General features: G+C 24.9%; 1 protein-coding gene across 6 annotated transcripts in view; it reads right to left on the reverse strand.

The window, feature by feature from the left end:
- Positions 1–15475, reverse strand: part of LOC145944892 (putative G-protein coupled receptor No18) — a 53907-nt gene that overhangs the window by 35519 nt on the left and 2913 nt on the right. Inside the window, exons 7-8 of one of the 6 annotated variants that reach the window (XR_014426764.1) lie at positions 14812–14943; positions 13409–14287 (exon numbers count right to left, since the gene is read on the reverse strand). The exons of 2 other annotated variants lie outside the window; for them this stretch is intronic. Coding sequence is in view for 2 of the 4 variants with exons in the window: in XM_083053580.1 (XP_082909706.1) it covers positions 14917–14943 (27 nt within the window). In the remaining 2 variants the exon portion in view is untranslated. Of the gene's footprint in view, positions 1–11555; positions 12005–13408; positions 14944–15475 lie in introns of those variants that run through there. 3 more of the 6 variants (XM_083053613.1, XM_083053603.1, XM_083053580.1) reach the window with 3 other exon arrangements.

A 15475-nucleotide genomic window follows, 5' to 3' on the forward strand; every position in this document is an offset into this window, starting at 1 on the left:
CTTGATTTTAAAAATATTAAAATATTCATCAAAATTTAATCAAAAGACACGTTAAGGAAATAAGTAACAAATATTTGCTTATATCTGAATAATATAGCTTAATTTTGAGCAAAATTCTATAAGTTAAAATAAATTCGGACAGATTAAAAAAAATAAAATATTAAAAGTACAAGAAAATATAAAGTTTTATATTAATGCTTGATTATGATTTTATTGATTATCTACGTTTTTAGATTTTTCCTTCCAAAAATTTTTTTATCAGAGAATGTATATGATAATTTTAATTTTCTTTACTCTATATTTCATATAAATTTTTTATGTGCATTATCTCATTTTATTTATCTTATCAGTTGGCAATGTGAGTAAAATAAGATACAATCTGGTTTGCAAGCTATTACGGAAAGTAGAAAAAATGTATATAATTTATCAAATTCTGTCACTTTTTTAATAAAATTGGTCAATTTTAAATTAAATTTAAAAGTATTATAAATAATCAATATCTGACGATTCGATTTGTATGTACGTACATCAGTGTGTTCTCGACAAGTATAACAGAACGAAAATATGTATATAAGAGTTACCAGCAACTATTAGAAGTAAATAAAGAAGAATACCACATGGAGTAATAGAATAAGACAGAATATACAGCCTTATTATCAAATTTTTATTTAAAAAAGAGCTGTTTATGTCATCGTATATGTATATACTATGCACTATTATTCTCCGCCAAAAATTATAATAAACATTTTAATTATATTTTATTTTGAAAACTAAATCCTAGAATGCTTAGTACAACGTCTTATTGTTAGTGAACGTTACTATAGATGACATATACTCATATATTCCTAGATTCATAGATCTATTTATGCCATAGAACTTCGTGAACTCTTCTCTATACTGTACTAAACTCGCTATCGACAAAAGCAATTGTCACGCACGACACATTAATTCACAGTAACTAAATAATGTAACCAACAAAGAGAGGGAGAGAGAGGAATGATTTCTACATTATACTACAATACGACGCGGCGAAACTCAAAGCGCACGTATTACCTCAAACTTATCTAATTTGCATCTGCTTTTCAAAGTTAGGGTGAAAATTATGTGTTAAGAGGAAATTGAATACAGCACGCATAATTGCTATGTACTTATATAAGTACGTGTATGTATAATCGATTGAAACAAAACTGTTAATAATATGGTCTTCTAACTTTCCGCAAAGCATGCTATAATTTCATATCAATGTTCAACACAAGGGATATATAAGTTATTTCAATTGCACCTGGCAGAGCAATAAAAAAAAACACACGTTACTTTAACTAAAAATAAAAATTTGACATTAAAGTTCATAAAATATTTTGAAACATATTTATGAAAAGCGAACGAGGTTTTCATACGTAAATATAACATGGTTATACTATGTCAATAATTCAGTATAGATACGATGGAAATTACGTTTCCAATAGTAAACTCACTGCTTGTGTTGATTTCTGTCGCGATGTCGTCGCATGCTATAGCTGTAGATTCATAAATTATATCATCCAACCGGAAACTAAAAAACTTGACATAGGAAAAGCATCTACAAGAAAGTTTTTTAAATATCAGTGCAATAGGAAAATCAAAATCTCATTAACAACTTTTCCTTTTTCGATTAAGTTTCAGTTCTTAATTATCAACTTTGAAGGAATGTATTAAATTTAAACTATTGAACGAAATAATGATATAAATTAATAAAAATAAAATTTTCAAATGTTTGCAATTATTTAAAATTTGTACTAATTTTTGCATATAATTATCTTATATAAATCTAATAATTATTTTAATATTTTATAAAACTTCACAGTTTTTTCTTCATAAAATTATAATAAAATTGTATTTTATACATCAAATATCAACTTTCATATATATATATATATATATATATATATATATATATAAATATATAAAAATTTTAGCTGGTTATATAAAAGTGACATATATACATATAGTTTTATATAGTATTATATCATATATAGTTGATATTATGTTCATAATATGAGATATACGAGAGTCGTTCATAAAATTCGTACCTTTAAAGGAAAGCCTTATAAAGAAAAGAATGAAGTGGTTAAAATTGTGCGCATTTATTAGTCTTTTTCTATATATGAATCCTACAAAGTTACACATTTTTCCCAACGATGTAAGATCTGTCGGATACAATTATTGTAAAAATCGACATATTGTCTTTTAAAAAAATTTTATTAAAATTTTATTAAAAATTAATAAAATTTATAAAGTTTGTTAATTTATAAAATTAATAAAATTAATTTTTATAAATTTTCTTAATTTTTAATAAAATTTTAATATCATTTTTTTAAAGACAATATGTCGATTTTTACAATAATTTGTATCCGACACATCTTACATCACTGAGAAAAATGTGTAACTTTGCAGGATTCATATATAGAAAAAGACTAATAAATGTACACGGTTTTTACTACTTCATTCTTTTCCTTATAAGCAAAGATACGAACTTTATAACTTTCGTATGATGTACCTATATGATATACTATTTTTTATTTGATGGAAAGAATAAAAGAACATTTTTTTTATTTAATTCTTTAATGAATACTAAATATTTTAAATTCAATATAGTTAATATTCAATATCAATATAGACGTACAATGTATAAATTATTATGTAAACATATGTATATTACGATGCATTGCAAATTTTAATTACGACCATAGCGAATGATTAAATCCTAAATTTTCTCTTCAAAAGTTAATAGATGCGTAAAATAATAAACAGTTAATTAAAATGGAAATCAAAATGTGTAGTCATGATTGCATTCTTCATTATAACACCCATGCGAAACATTTGTTATGTAATTATAAAACTCATTGCCTAATCAGTTCATCAATTAATCGCGTTACACGTCATGTTATGTTCAGAATTTCAGTAACAGAAAGTGTAAATTCAGCTAATTAGATATAAAGATAATTTAACTTATTTTTCGCAATTGACGCTTTTTTCCCCTTTATATGATGTGGCCACTTTATTTTTCTAAAAATACATAAACTATATAATATAAATAAATTCGCAATTTTCCTACAGTATTATAAATAATCATATATAAATTATTTGAATTTTATTAATATAAAAATTATAATTAAATAATTTAATATAAAAATTATAATTATAATTAAAAAATTATAATTAAATAATTATCATCTTTTAAATGATTCAACGTTAAATCTAATGAGATAATAAAAACGATAATGATAATGATAGTTTCATAATATCATTATAACCACGGCTATTTTACTAGTAATGTTATACATCAGAGAGAAAAAGATCTTCCAAATATTTATTTAATTTAAAGTTCCGCGAAAATGTTCTGCCACTTCTAAGATTATATATCTTATTGCTACCTTTTGATATGTTATACGAATCGCTTGTAGGAAATTTTAGGATTTCGCTTTCAGTTATATTTCTTTTGTTGTAACTTTAACGTACATCATTACTTTAGCAGTATTTTAAAGGTTTATTTCTTTGATTGTCATTAATTTCTCTCGACTTTAATTATTATTTTATTAGTCCTAAAATAAAATCAGGATTATTATAAACTTCTTTTCTCTCAAATAATGCCTGTGCTATTTATTTCGCTTTCTGCTATTTGCCTACGCAATAGTCCGAAAATGAAATATTATGTTCAAAACTTGACAAAGCATTTTGTGTATACAATACAAAAATATTTCTATTACAATTATTAAAAATATATTTTATAATTATACTGCACAATTATAAGATAATAATAATATTATTAAACTTTTATACGATGGGGGCGGTCCGTATTTTTTATATACTCTTATTATTTAGACTTTAGATATGAATCACTGAATTTTTTAAATAAATGCACATGTATTTTAACTTAAACAATATGAAATAGCTTTTATCTCTTCGATTTCATTCATTATGAAAAATGAGGGGAAACTTATTAGTGATTCATGAATCATGTTCATCAGAAAAGATTAATGTGATCCATAATGATCCACGATGGACCAAATAAAAAGTTATTAAAGCAATTTAATGAATAGTGAAACTTCTTATATTACGTCTCTTTTTTAATAAGCGCGCTGTCTTTTTTAAGTCAATTTTTCTAATGCGACAAAAATAGTTTACACTTGAGTGAACAAATCCTTTCTTTGTGTCAACTATACTGACCGGTTTCTTTTATTGTAACTTGTCTTTATTTATTTCTTTTTTTTTATTTATATGCTCTCTCTCTCTCTCTCTCTCTCTCTCTCTCTCTCTCTTTCTCTCCCCTCCCCCTTCTTTTTCTCTTTCATTCTTTCCTCATTGGATTTTTCTCTAATATTGTTTGTCTTATCATCCTTTCAATTTAATTAATAATAAATCTTATTCTGCTTTTAAGATAAATATATATGTATATATGTGTCATTCATAAATTAATATTATAAATAAAAATAACAATCTGTCTATTATTTGTCTCATTCTCTAGGAATGTAGATTACTCAAAACAATTGGCAATAAACGTAATGCGTTTGCGATGTATGTGAAATACGAGTATCAGGTTGCACTTTAATATATTCTAATCAAACAGCAGCGAGCCACTACAGTGACCGCAAAACTTTGAGTATTTCATGAAAAGTTGGCATAGAAATCACACATCTTGTTTATGTTTAAACTTTTTTTATAAGTTTCCTAAAAATTAGGTCACTACGCATATAAAATTGTTTCGACTCAAAAAATGAATGCTAATTATCTGATTTTAATAATCAGTGGGCAATTATTAATTATTACATAATGCTATTGTGTATTCTTTGTAACAAAATAATTTCATTTGATGATAATATATTGTTTAAAAATTCTTTATATTTCGATACATATGATATATATGTATTAAAACTTTCAGCATAAGATTTCGCGCAATTAAAACTATTGATTATTAGTAAAATATTCGAATTAACTATCAATAACTATCACTTTTTGGAACAAACTTACAGCTTTTATTACCTATCACCAAGAATCGATTAAAAAGTCTTATCGACAGGATAATTGCACTTACAATAGTAACATTCCATTCGTGCCATAGACACCTTCTTTTTATCCGTTTTTTAAATTTTCTTTAATCAATTTGTGAATCTCTTTACAAACATTATAATTTTTTTTTAAAGTTAATAAAAAATTGATAATATTTTTAATATCAATCTGATAAAATATTTTTAATATCAATATATTTTAATCTAAGAATAACTTGAGAAATAATTTGATGACATAACGAATAGATTAGCAAAGACGTTGATTTATTTGTGTAAAAAAAGACTATTTTTTATTAAAGACTATTTTATTTGTTCAATTGTTTTAATTAATTTAATTTAATGAAAGATTTAATATTGTTATAGAAATATTTATAAATCGTTTTATTTATTTACCCTTAAACTTATTCTAAAACGCAATATTAAAATGAAAATTGGCACAGTTACTAACAATAAGAAAATCTTGTAATTATTTATCCTTGTATAAGCTTGTATTATATTTATACATGCATATGATTGGAAGTAATCTATTTTATTAATTAAAATCTTGTTATTTCTTCTAATAATATTTTTTCTTCTAATAATATTTTTTAAACTTAATTATTGTAATAGTTTACCAAAAAAAAACAGTACAGATATCAGGAATATATAAAAACAATGAGTTTCCTAACATGTCAATCAATGTAAAATGTAATTTTTTTCGCATCGAAGTAAATCGATCTTCATCTAAATCCTTTTAATTCAAACTTAATTTCAAAACTGATATTCTTAAAAAAGTGTTAAATATAATAAGTGTTAAATAATATACACAAAATGTTAAATCGCATTAAGCAATAAGTAATTTTTTATTTGTTTTCATTATGTCAGCTTTGCTTTAATATCCTCGAAAAAATGCCTTGAAGAACTTGGAAGCGCATTGAATGCATGCGTATCTACTATATTTCAAATAAAATAACAATACTTCCCCAGAGTATCGTCATCATTTTAAGATGAGATGTTTCATTAAACAACTGTACGTACCCTGCTAGCTCGAGATGCACTGCTTATGCAGTAAGAAATGTGCAATGACTGCGAATTAAAACCAGTGCAACAATACAAGAAACCAGAAGTCAGCATTAGAATACTAAAGAGTAAAAGAGTGTGTTGCGAGATTGTTCCAGTATAACAAAAGATCAGCATGACCCGGATTTACCAATAATGCAACTGTTCTCATTTATAAAACGCAGAGCCGAACGTGTTTAATCAATTAACATCTACTGAACCAGCCCATTCCCTAGATGTTCCAACACATCATTTTTCTCACTACGCTCATGAGAACATGGACAAGAAAGAATCGTGTATCTAGTGAGTACATACTTTGACATAAAAATTTGGGGTCAGCTCAAAGCGATAAGACGAGAAGTCTAAGAATTGCAATCGATAAATGATGTAGCAGATAAAAATAGCGATCTTGTTATAAGATACAAGATGACCTGAAGTGCTTGTTTTTTAAATCGATCTATCTGATATGCAAGTACTTATCCTTGAAATCGAAATGTTTAATTAAATTGAACCGAGTAAAATCAATGCTGAGTTAAATCATTGTGCTTATTTTCTAATACAGACTCGATTTTTCCTTTGCAAATATGTTAAAACTGTAATAACTTTTAATGAATAAATTATGAAAAAATATCAATTATTCATGTGCGAGAATCTTGTATTAGTTTTTATATCTACACTAAAATTTTAAAAGAAAAAAACAATTTACTATATAAAAACGAAAAGGCTCTGATATATAAATACAAATTTAGATAAAAAACGAGCTGATAAAAGCAGACATAAAAAAGACGCAACCAAAAAAATCTGTTTTAAAATCTTCTTTTTTTAATTTGTAAATTAAATGAAAAAAATTTTTAAACAAATTTGTTATGCGTAATTTCTGTGGCTGTTTCTTATTAGTCCGTTTTTTACCTAAATCTGAATTTACTATGTATTTTCTTATCAAAAATTAATATAAAAGATTGATTGTAAAAGATCAAAAATGTCTTTTACAACTAATACAACAAATTATTTCTATTGTATATAATATATCGTTATTTCTAATGATTTTATCGATTTTGTGTCAATAGCGATTTAATTTATAAAGAGTATTTAATTTTTAAAACGTTAAAAAATACAAAAAAATAATTTATATCCAGTTTTTATGCTATGAAAAAATCTGCTTATTAAAGAAAATAAGAAATGTGTGACAAAGAAATATTTAGAAGTCTTGGGATATTTAATGATTAATATTTAAATACTAAATGATGAATATTAATTATCGAAGTAGCGCATCTCTTAAGCACTTTTTATTATTCGGAAAAAAAAGAATAACTTGCAACATTATCTTCTTCGTACATTTGTTCATAATATTTCTTAACAAAAAATTTAATCGATACAGAAAATTTAATTGATATTAACTATCGAAAGCGCACTACATCTGGCATATGTTATGCACCTACATGTAAATTAAAAACACATAATAGCCTTTTTTTAAATGAAAACTTTTTGTTGTGTGTTTTTAATTTATATGTCGATATATTTAATTTATATATCGATATACCGGATATAACGAGCTACGTATATATAATTATCAGATAAAAATCTTTAATTTCTACTAGCTAACTAAACTTTTTAATCAATTAATGAATAAGATTGTACTGAGGTTTTTGATTAAATAACAGAGCAAACTGAGGAGCACGAAGAAGCGAAGAATAAGAGAAATTAAGTTATTTACGCAGTTATTTCGAGTTGAACCTTTTTCGACTGAAAACACAGTGTTCAAACACGGAAATTACATAGAGAGAAGCAACGTAATTTTACAATAATTTTTCAAGCACAGTCAATGAGCATACGATGATTTTGTATATAAAAATACACACCGTTCATGTAAATGTAAATGTGTTTCGCGCTTAAATCTCTTGCGCATCAATTTTAATACAAATTTATTCGCAGAAATGTATCATTAATGATGAATTGTGCGCGAAGCTAACTATCTCTCCGTGCAATTTTAAACACGTCTTAAACACAATTAAATCGATTATTTTAAAGACAATTGTATATTAAGACCAACAGTGATTTACGAAATTTACAATTAGCTTCATTTGTTATATAAATATGTATAAACATTAAAATCAACTTATACGACAATTAGTTTTAATAAATAAATTTTGCTTCTAAGTCTATTTATTATCATAACTCAACATTCCGATTCTTCTTAAGAGATTTAAATACCAAAGTCAACATCACTAATAATAAAGCCAGCAGAAAAATTCCTCGAATATTAAATTGCAATCTTATTATGAATTCACTCAAAAACAATCAAGATTCAACAATATTCGATTTTATTTTGATACCTCTGTTACAAATTTACTCATCTATAAAACTATTTGTAGAATAAGCTCACTGCACTTTTGATATTGAAATAGTAAATTTGCTAACAATGCATTTACGAATAAAACAAAATTATAGATAATACTTTATTTTTATATTATATATAATATTTATTTATTATATATAATACTTTAACTCTTTAACATGATGATTTGCCCTTAAGCTGTTTCAATTATTCGGTTAATTATTCACAAGCCCAAACTAATTTAATCTATGCAATAATGAAGGACAAGCATAATTATGGTCAGCATTTCTATAAAAAGTTTGTTACTATCAGTCCATCTAGTTTAATCCTATATGTGCTTTCATTCTCTAAAACTCTCTTTATCTATCTATCTAGAAAGCTATAAAAAATGTTAAAAATTTAATAACAAATTAATTAACATTTTTATTTAATTAAATAATTTTTTTTATTAAGTATGTATATATGTATAAGCACAGAATATTTATTGTTCAAAATTAATCGAATATAAAAATATTACAAGGTATCATCGAAAAAAAATAATGGTAAAAAATTGTTTATTCCAGCTATGTTAAATGCACCGCAAAATCTTGAAATTTCTTTGAAAACTTACATCTCCCTCGTAATGGCGGCTACCCACGGTGGTTAAATACTATATTTTCACCGTGGTTTTGATATGCCAGATCTCTATCTATGTTTTTAAGTCTTTAGATTGTCGTTTCTTTCAGTATTTATGATCTTTTCTCGGGATTTTGAAATCGCAGAGGAGCTATTTTAACAAGTCGTCTATAGTAGCTGTTAGCACGCCCAGCTTTACGGATCCACATTTATGAAAAACATTTCTCAATTAACAACTCATTATATAAAATTTTGTTGACTAATATTAGCACATAATAAAATAAAATTTTTATATTTTTTCCTATATAAAACATAGATCTAAGAATGTAAAATATAAAATATTTCACTTGCTAATGATTGCTATAAATATAACAACCTCCTTAATGTATATATTTCTTATATCATTCTTAATTATATATTATTACCATAAATAAAATATAATTAAGATATATAGTTAATTATTATTACACCATATTTATTTATCTATAGAGATTAGCATAAATAATTTATTATATAATAAAAGTTAATGTCTCGATAAAAAAAAGCTGTATTTGTCTATTTTATTTTAAAGATATTAATTATCATTAAATAATTTTTTAAAGATATTAATAATACAAAAAAAATATATAAAGCTTAAAATAATTTCCTATACATTGATAAGTAACTTGTTACCTAAAAAAATAGTTTTTTAAATATTTTTTATGTTTGACATTTTGACACTTTGACATTTTGTTTTTGCGTATCAAAGCTTGTAAACTGTTGTCTTATATAAGCTTCCCTTTGACTATTTTTCCTCTATTTTTCTTATGCTTCTACACAATTTATACAATCGATAATATAATTTATAATATAATTTCTGTATTTTTATAAAATAAAATAAAATTTTTATGGAATAAAAATTATATATTATTATTTTTTTACACTATCGTTCTAAAAGCTTTCAAATGTTTATAAAAGGCCAGAATTATAATATCAAAGCCAGTATAGAACTCTAATTATATTGAATAAATAATAATAAAATATTAAATACAATCTAACTAAATATTACTTACCAAATGATTAACAGCCAGACATATCAATTCACATGTATCAATCACAGTTTATCTCATAAATGTATTAATTCAACTTGCGATTAATTACATAATTACTAGCATATATGAATAACACGATTAAATACATAGTCTATTAATCTACATTAGTCATTAATTTTACCTATAGTTTATTTAGCACGTATCGTGCAATTACTGTTGTAATGAAGAACATGTAAATATAATATTATGAGTTATGATTAGAATGTCATAATACAAACGTTAACGTATGTATCGCATTAATTGTCTACATACTTCCGTCTTACAAGACCTTATTAATTAAAATATTTTTGATATTATATAGAGCAAAGTGCTCGAAAACCAACATCAAACACGTCGTATGCCTGTCGCCCATAAAATTATAGTGTCTCATATAATGTCGCATATTTTGTATCGTGGACACACAATAACCTGCGTTGATGCCTTGTAAAAATTAGCATGTAAGAATTTAAACTTAAATTGTAATTAGTATAGTTTTCTAAAAAGTACACTTAAAAAAAACATTAATTATTATGTTTGTGCGTGTATTATATATATAATTAATGTTTTTTTTTTTTAAGTGTACTTTAGAAAACTATACTAATTTAAGTTTAAATTCTTACATGTTAATTTTTACAATGCATCAACGCAAGTTATTGTGTGTCCACGATACGAAATATGCGACATTATATGAGACATTATAATTTTATGGACGACGGGCTTACGACGTGCTTGATGTTAGTTTTCGAGCACTTTGCTCTATATCAAAAATATTTTAATTAATAAAGTCTTGTAAGAAGGTATATATATATATATATATATATATATATATTGTATATAAAAAATTAAAACAAAATTAAAATAAAAAAAAATATTTCTTATTAATAATGCTTATTATTAAATTACATATTACAAATTATTTTTGTGATTAATGTAATATATTTTTATACATGTTAAATGTTTTCTAGTAGTCCGAACAAGGTTTCACATATACCCGTAACATTAAAAATCAATTAAAATATAGTTACATTTTTAATACTTCTACTAATAAATAATTGCTCTATTAACTTTTACGTAATCAATAAAATATTATTGTTATTTGTAATTCGTATATTTTATGTTTAGTAAAGAATTTAATATATATATAAAATAATTTATTTAATAATAATATATTTAATAATTAATTTATGCAACATTTCTAATTATTTATGTGATAGATTTATCTATTTATCGTTTTATTTGATCTATTATGAGATTATTGAATTAATAGCGGAGTTTAGACAGAAACTGTCGGCGTGATAAATTCATTAGGAGATATACAGCTAATTGTTCTTTGAAAAATATTCAAAATTACACTTTATCGTTTTATCCCTCACATAAAAATGCACTCATTAAAATACGTTTAAAAATCAACATAAAGATTCATTATAAGTCTTATTTTAATATTTATTTTACCTTGCATTTGAATAAGGATGCATATATAGTTATTAAAATTACCCCTTTTTTAATCACAAATTTACACACTTTTAATAATACGTTAAATACAATATGTATCGTCGAGTGTCGTCTTTTATATAATTTTATTAGCAACTAGTCGCACACGCGGACTTCAAGATTGTACGAATATTCAGGAAGAACCATGTTTTCGGCACGAAGATCGCGCGCGTACTGAAAATCCCAGCAACCACCCCCATCGACCCTCGCTATCCGTCCCCGTTCCAATACAGGCAACGATGTATACGTAATGCGTGTAAAACGCATGGGCTGCATATTCGAACGGAGCAAGTGCAAGAATGCAATTATAACAATACCGCAAAATCCAGTATGTATTTTATAAAATATTTTTGTTTACTGATTTGTTTAGTTATCAATTCTTTTTCGATTTAAGTGGCAGAAAATATTGCCTGATACTTAACAAATAAATAAAAATACATGAATACACTAACTGCATAAAAATTATCGTCAACTATTTTAATAATTAAAACTTTAACTATAACTTGAATCGCGTGCCTCCCTAATAATAACTCTTCAGCTTTTTATTTGCGTGTAATTAAATAATAATTTTATTTATTTTATATAATAATAATTAAATAAAATTATATATATAATATATATATATATATATCCTTATATAATAATTAGATGTAAATCATGTGCAATATTGTTTTAATTATATTTTTAATTAAATAGAAAGAAGATAAAGAGATGAGAAGCTATTTTCTTAAATTAATTGTTCAATTAAATAAACTCAAAACTTCGAAAACTTATATTGAAATTAAATGTGCTAATGCGCGTTTAATTGTCATTCACACAATTGAAACTATTGTATTCCGGTACAGGAATTTGTATATACAATACAACAATTATATTGTTCTCTTCATCTATCGCTCAAAAGTTTGGAGCCTTTTTTATTTATATTTTTCTTATAGATACAATTATTTTATCTAACATATCGACACTTACATACATTATTTGGATAAAATTTAAAAATAAACAACAAAAAGATACATGTATCTACAATGTTAGTAAATAAAATTGCTTAACTTTCTCTTTTTCACAAAAGAATCCCTTCTTCGATTTGATATATAATAATAATTTTGGCATTCTGGTAATTAATTTTTAGATAGTTTCTGCTCTGATATTGACAATATCAAACACAAAGCTCTCGTTAACCTCTTGTAGAATTTTTCCAAAAGTCTTTTTTAGAAGTAGGACACTTCTTATGTAAAGTTCTGTGCAGTTCTTATATAATATACGAGGGTAAGTCAAAAAGTAAAGGGACAAATAAAGAAAAACACATTTATTTTAACCTATGTGGAAAATTTACATATCATTTTTCGACATATTCCCCACCAACATCGATACATTTGATCCACTGCTTAACAAGCTTCTGTATTCCATCCTGGAAGAAAGATTTGGGTTGGGTGTGTAGCCAGTTATGCACCACTGTAATGACCTTCTCATCCGAAGAAAAATGTTTTCCTCGTAGTGCTTCTTTTAATAAACCGAAAAGATGAACAGAAAAAAGAAAACAAAAGAAAAGAAATACTACGAGAAAAAAAAAGAAAAGAAATACTACGAGGAAAAAAATTTTCTTTGGATGAGAAGATCATTGCAGTGCATAACTGGCTACGCACCCAACCCAAATCTTTCTTCCAGGATGGAATACAGAAGCTTGTTAAACAGTGGATCAAATGTATCGATGTTGGTGGGGATTATGTCGAAAAATGATATGTAAATTTTCCACATAGGTTAAAATAAATGTGTTTTTCTTTATTTGTTCCTTTACTTTTTGACTTACCCTCGTATATTATATTTTTTAAATATGTGTAATTTTGTTTTAATTTTAAACTTTATTAAAATAATGTACGTTTATAAATAAATGTCGGTATTTTTAATAAAATAATTATATTTGTGTGTGTGTAAGAAAAAATATATAATTATATCTTCTAAAATGATAGGGTGCTCCAAACTCTTTTGAGCGGTAATATATATATAGTTATCAAATTAGTTATCGACAAATAGACATTTCTCAATTTCAATAAGACGGCAAATATATTTTATGATGATTGGCCCTCAACAATAATAGTTCTCAATCGAACTATCGCACAAGTAGTTAATTGAGAAAATCAATACTAAAATCCTGCTTAAAACTTCGTAAAATCCGATTACTACATTGATTGTTACATACTTTCTTATAAATAAATTGCATCAGGGCCTATTTTTTCTTCTCTTTTCCACTCTTTTTCCGTCTCTCTTTTTTAATGAGAATCTTATTATCACATCATCTCTTGCAATCATGTTTCAAACTCATTTAAACTGTGTAATTGTTTTCAATCTTATTTCTTCGACATTTCATCATTTTTAAACCGTCATCAATAATTTTTTGCATTACGAAAGAAAGAATCTAATAAGAATCTAATCAAAAGAGCTATTATTTCACCCGCGTTCTCTTTTATAATCCTTCTTCAAATTATGATTTATTCTTTAACAGTATATAAAATTATGTTATTTATACATTGTTGATAATATATTGAAGTTTATAAATCCCATCGTCATCTTCTTTAAATTTATGTAAATATAAACATTTTGTCCAAATTTCCAGATCGATTTGCTTAACATTTTCAACCTAAATTAAGATGCGACCATCGTGTCTCGGAAAGTAATTTCTTTAGAAGCCATCTCAACTGACAAATAGAGGCGCGAAGAGTATTAAGAGTTTAATAATGTCTTATATATATATATAAAATTAATTAATTTTCCAATTAATCTTATTCGCTAATATGAAATCGATAATTTGTTTCTATAAGAGCGATTTGTTTGTACAACACATACAGATTAGACTTTTGATCAAAAACAAGCGTTATTTTTTAATCTATCACTGATTTATTGTTAATTATTGTTAAATAATTATAAATGATTATGTAATCGCAAAAATCTGTATATTATCATGATGATGTTTACTCTTAAAATGTAACAATCAAATAAACGATAAACTTTTACAAAGAACATAAAAAGCTAGTAAATAGTGCGATTGCACGTTCTGTTACTAATGAAAGAATTGGCAATTTGGTATATCGATTATCCGTATTAAAAAAACTCGTTTTCATCTCCCGAAAAATTCCGATCTAATATCACAAAACTATTTAATAATCTCAGAGTTTAAAAGACGATGCTATTGCAAACAATCACATTTATTTAGCTCACTTACCTCTTTGTCAGCTTATTTATCCGGATATTACCGGAGCTTGGAGGCTATTCTTCTTTATATGATGTTTCGCGAAAAAAAGAGGAAATCGCGCGCAGGCGGATATAATCAAGATAAAATTTCCTTGTAAAATTTCTTTGATTGGTCAGTCAAAAGAACAAATATGAAATAAAGATAGTTAAAAATAGTTATTAATTAATAATTTCGACATAGAAAAAGAAAGATAGAGAAATAAAATCTCTTTCTCAGAACATTAAAAATTTTTTTGCAAATTATTATACATAATATATGTTATATTGCGTACATGTAAATATCTCTTTTTGCGTTATATATAGTTAAAATAATCTAATGTCATAGATACAAAAAAAAATAAAATATCTCTTATTTTATGATTAATTTATAAAGTAAAAAAAAAAATTTATTCCATATATAAAAATAAAAAGTTCTGACATAATTTATAAGACTTAATTAACATAAAAACTTTTACAAAATATGACAGTCATATACTAGAGACTAAAAATTTTCAATTATAAATCTCGGATTCTCTTATATGATCTGAATTACACACATATATAATATATATTTTGAGTGAGAGAAACTGTAGTCTTTTTAATATTTAATTCAAATAATTAAAATACTTTAATAGAATGTGATATCTTTAGTTATA

Source organism: Prenolepis imparis, unplaced genomic scaffold (assembly GCF_030444845.1).
Source record: "Prenolepis imparis isolate NDT839.2.m4 unplaced genomic scaffold, iyPreImpa1.0 SCAF_1, whole genome shotgun sequence".
In the NCBI taxonomy this organism is placed as follows: Eukaryota; Metazoa; Arthropoda; class Insecta; order Hymenoptera; family Formicidae; genus Prenolepis; species Prenolepis imparis.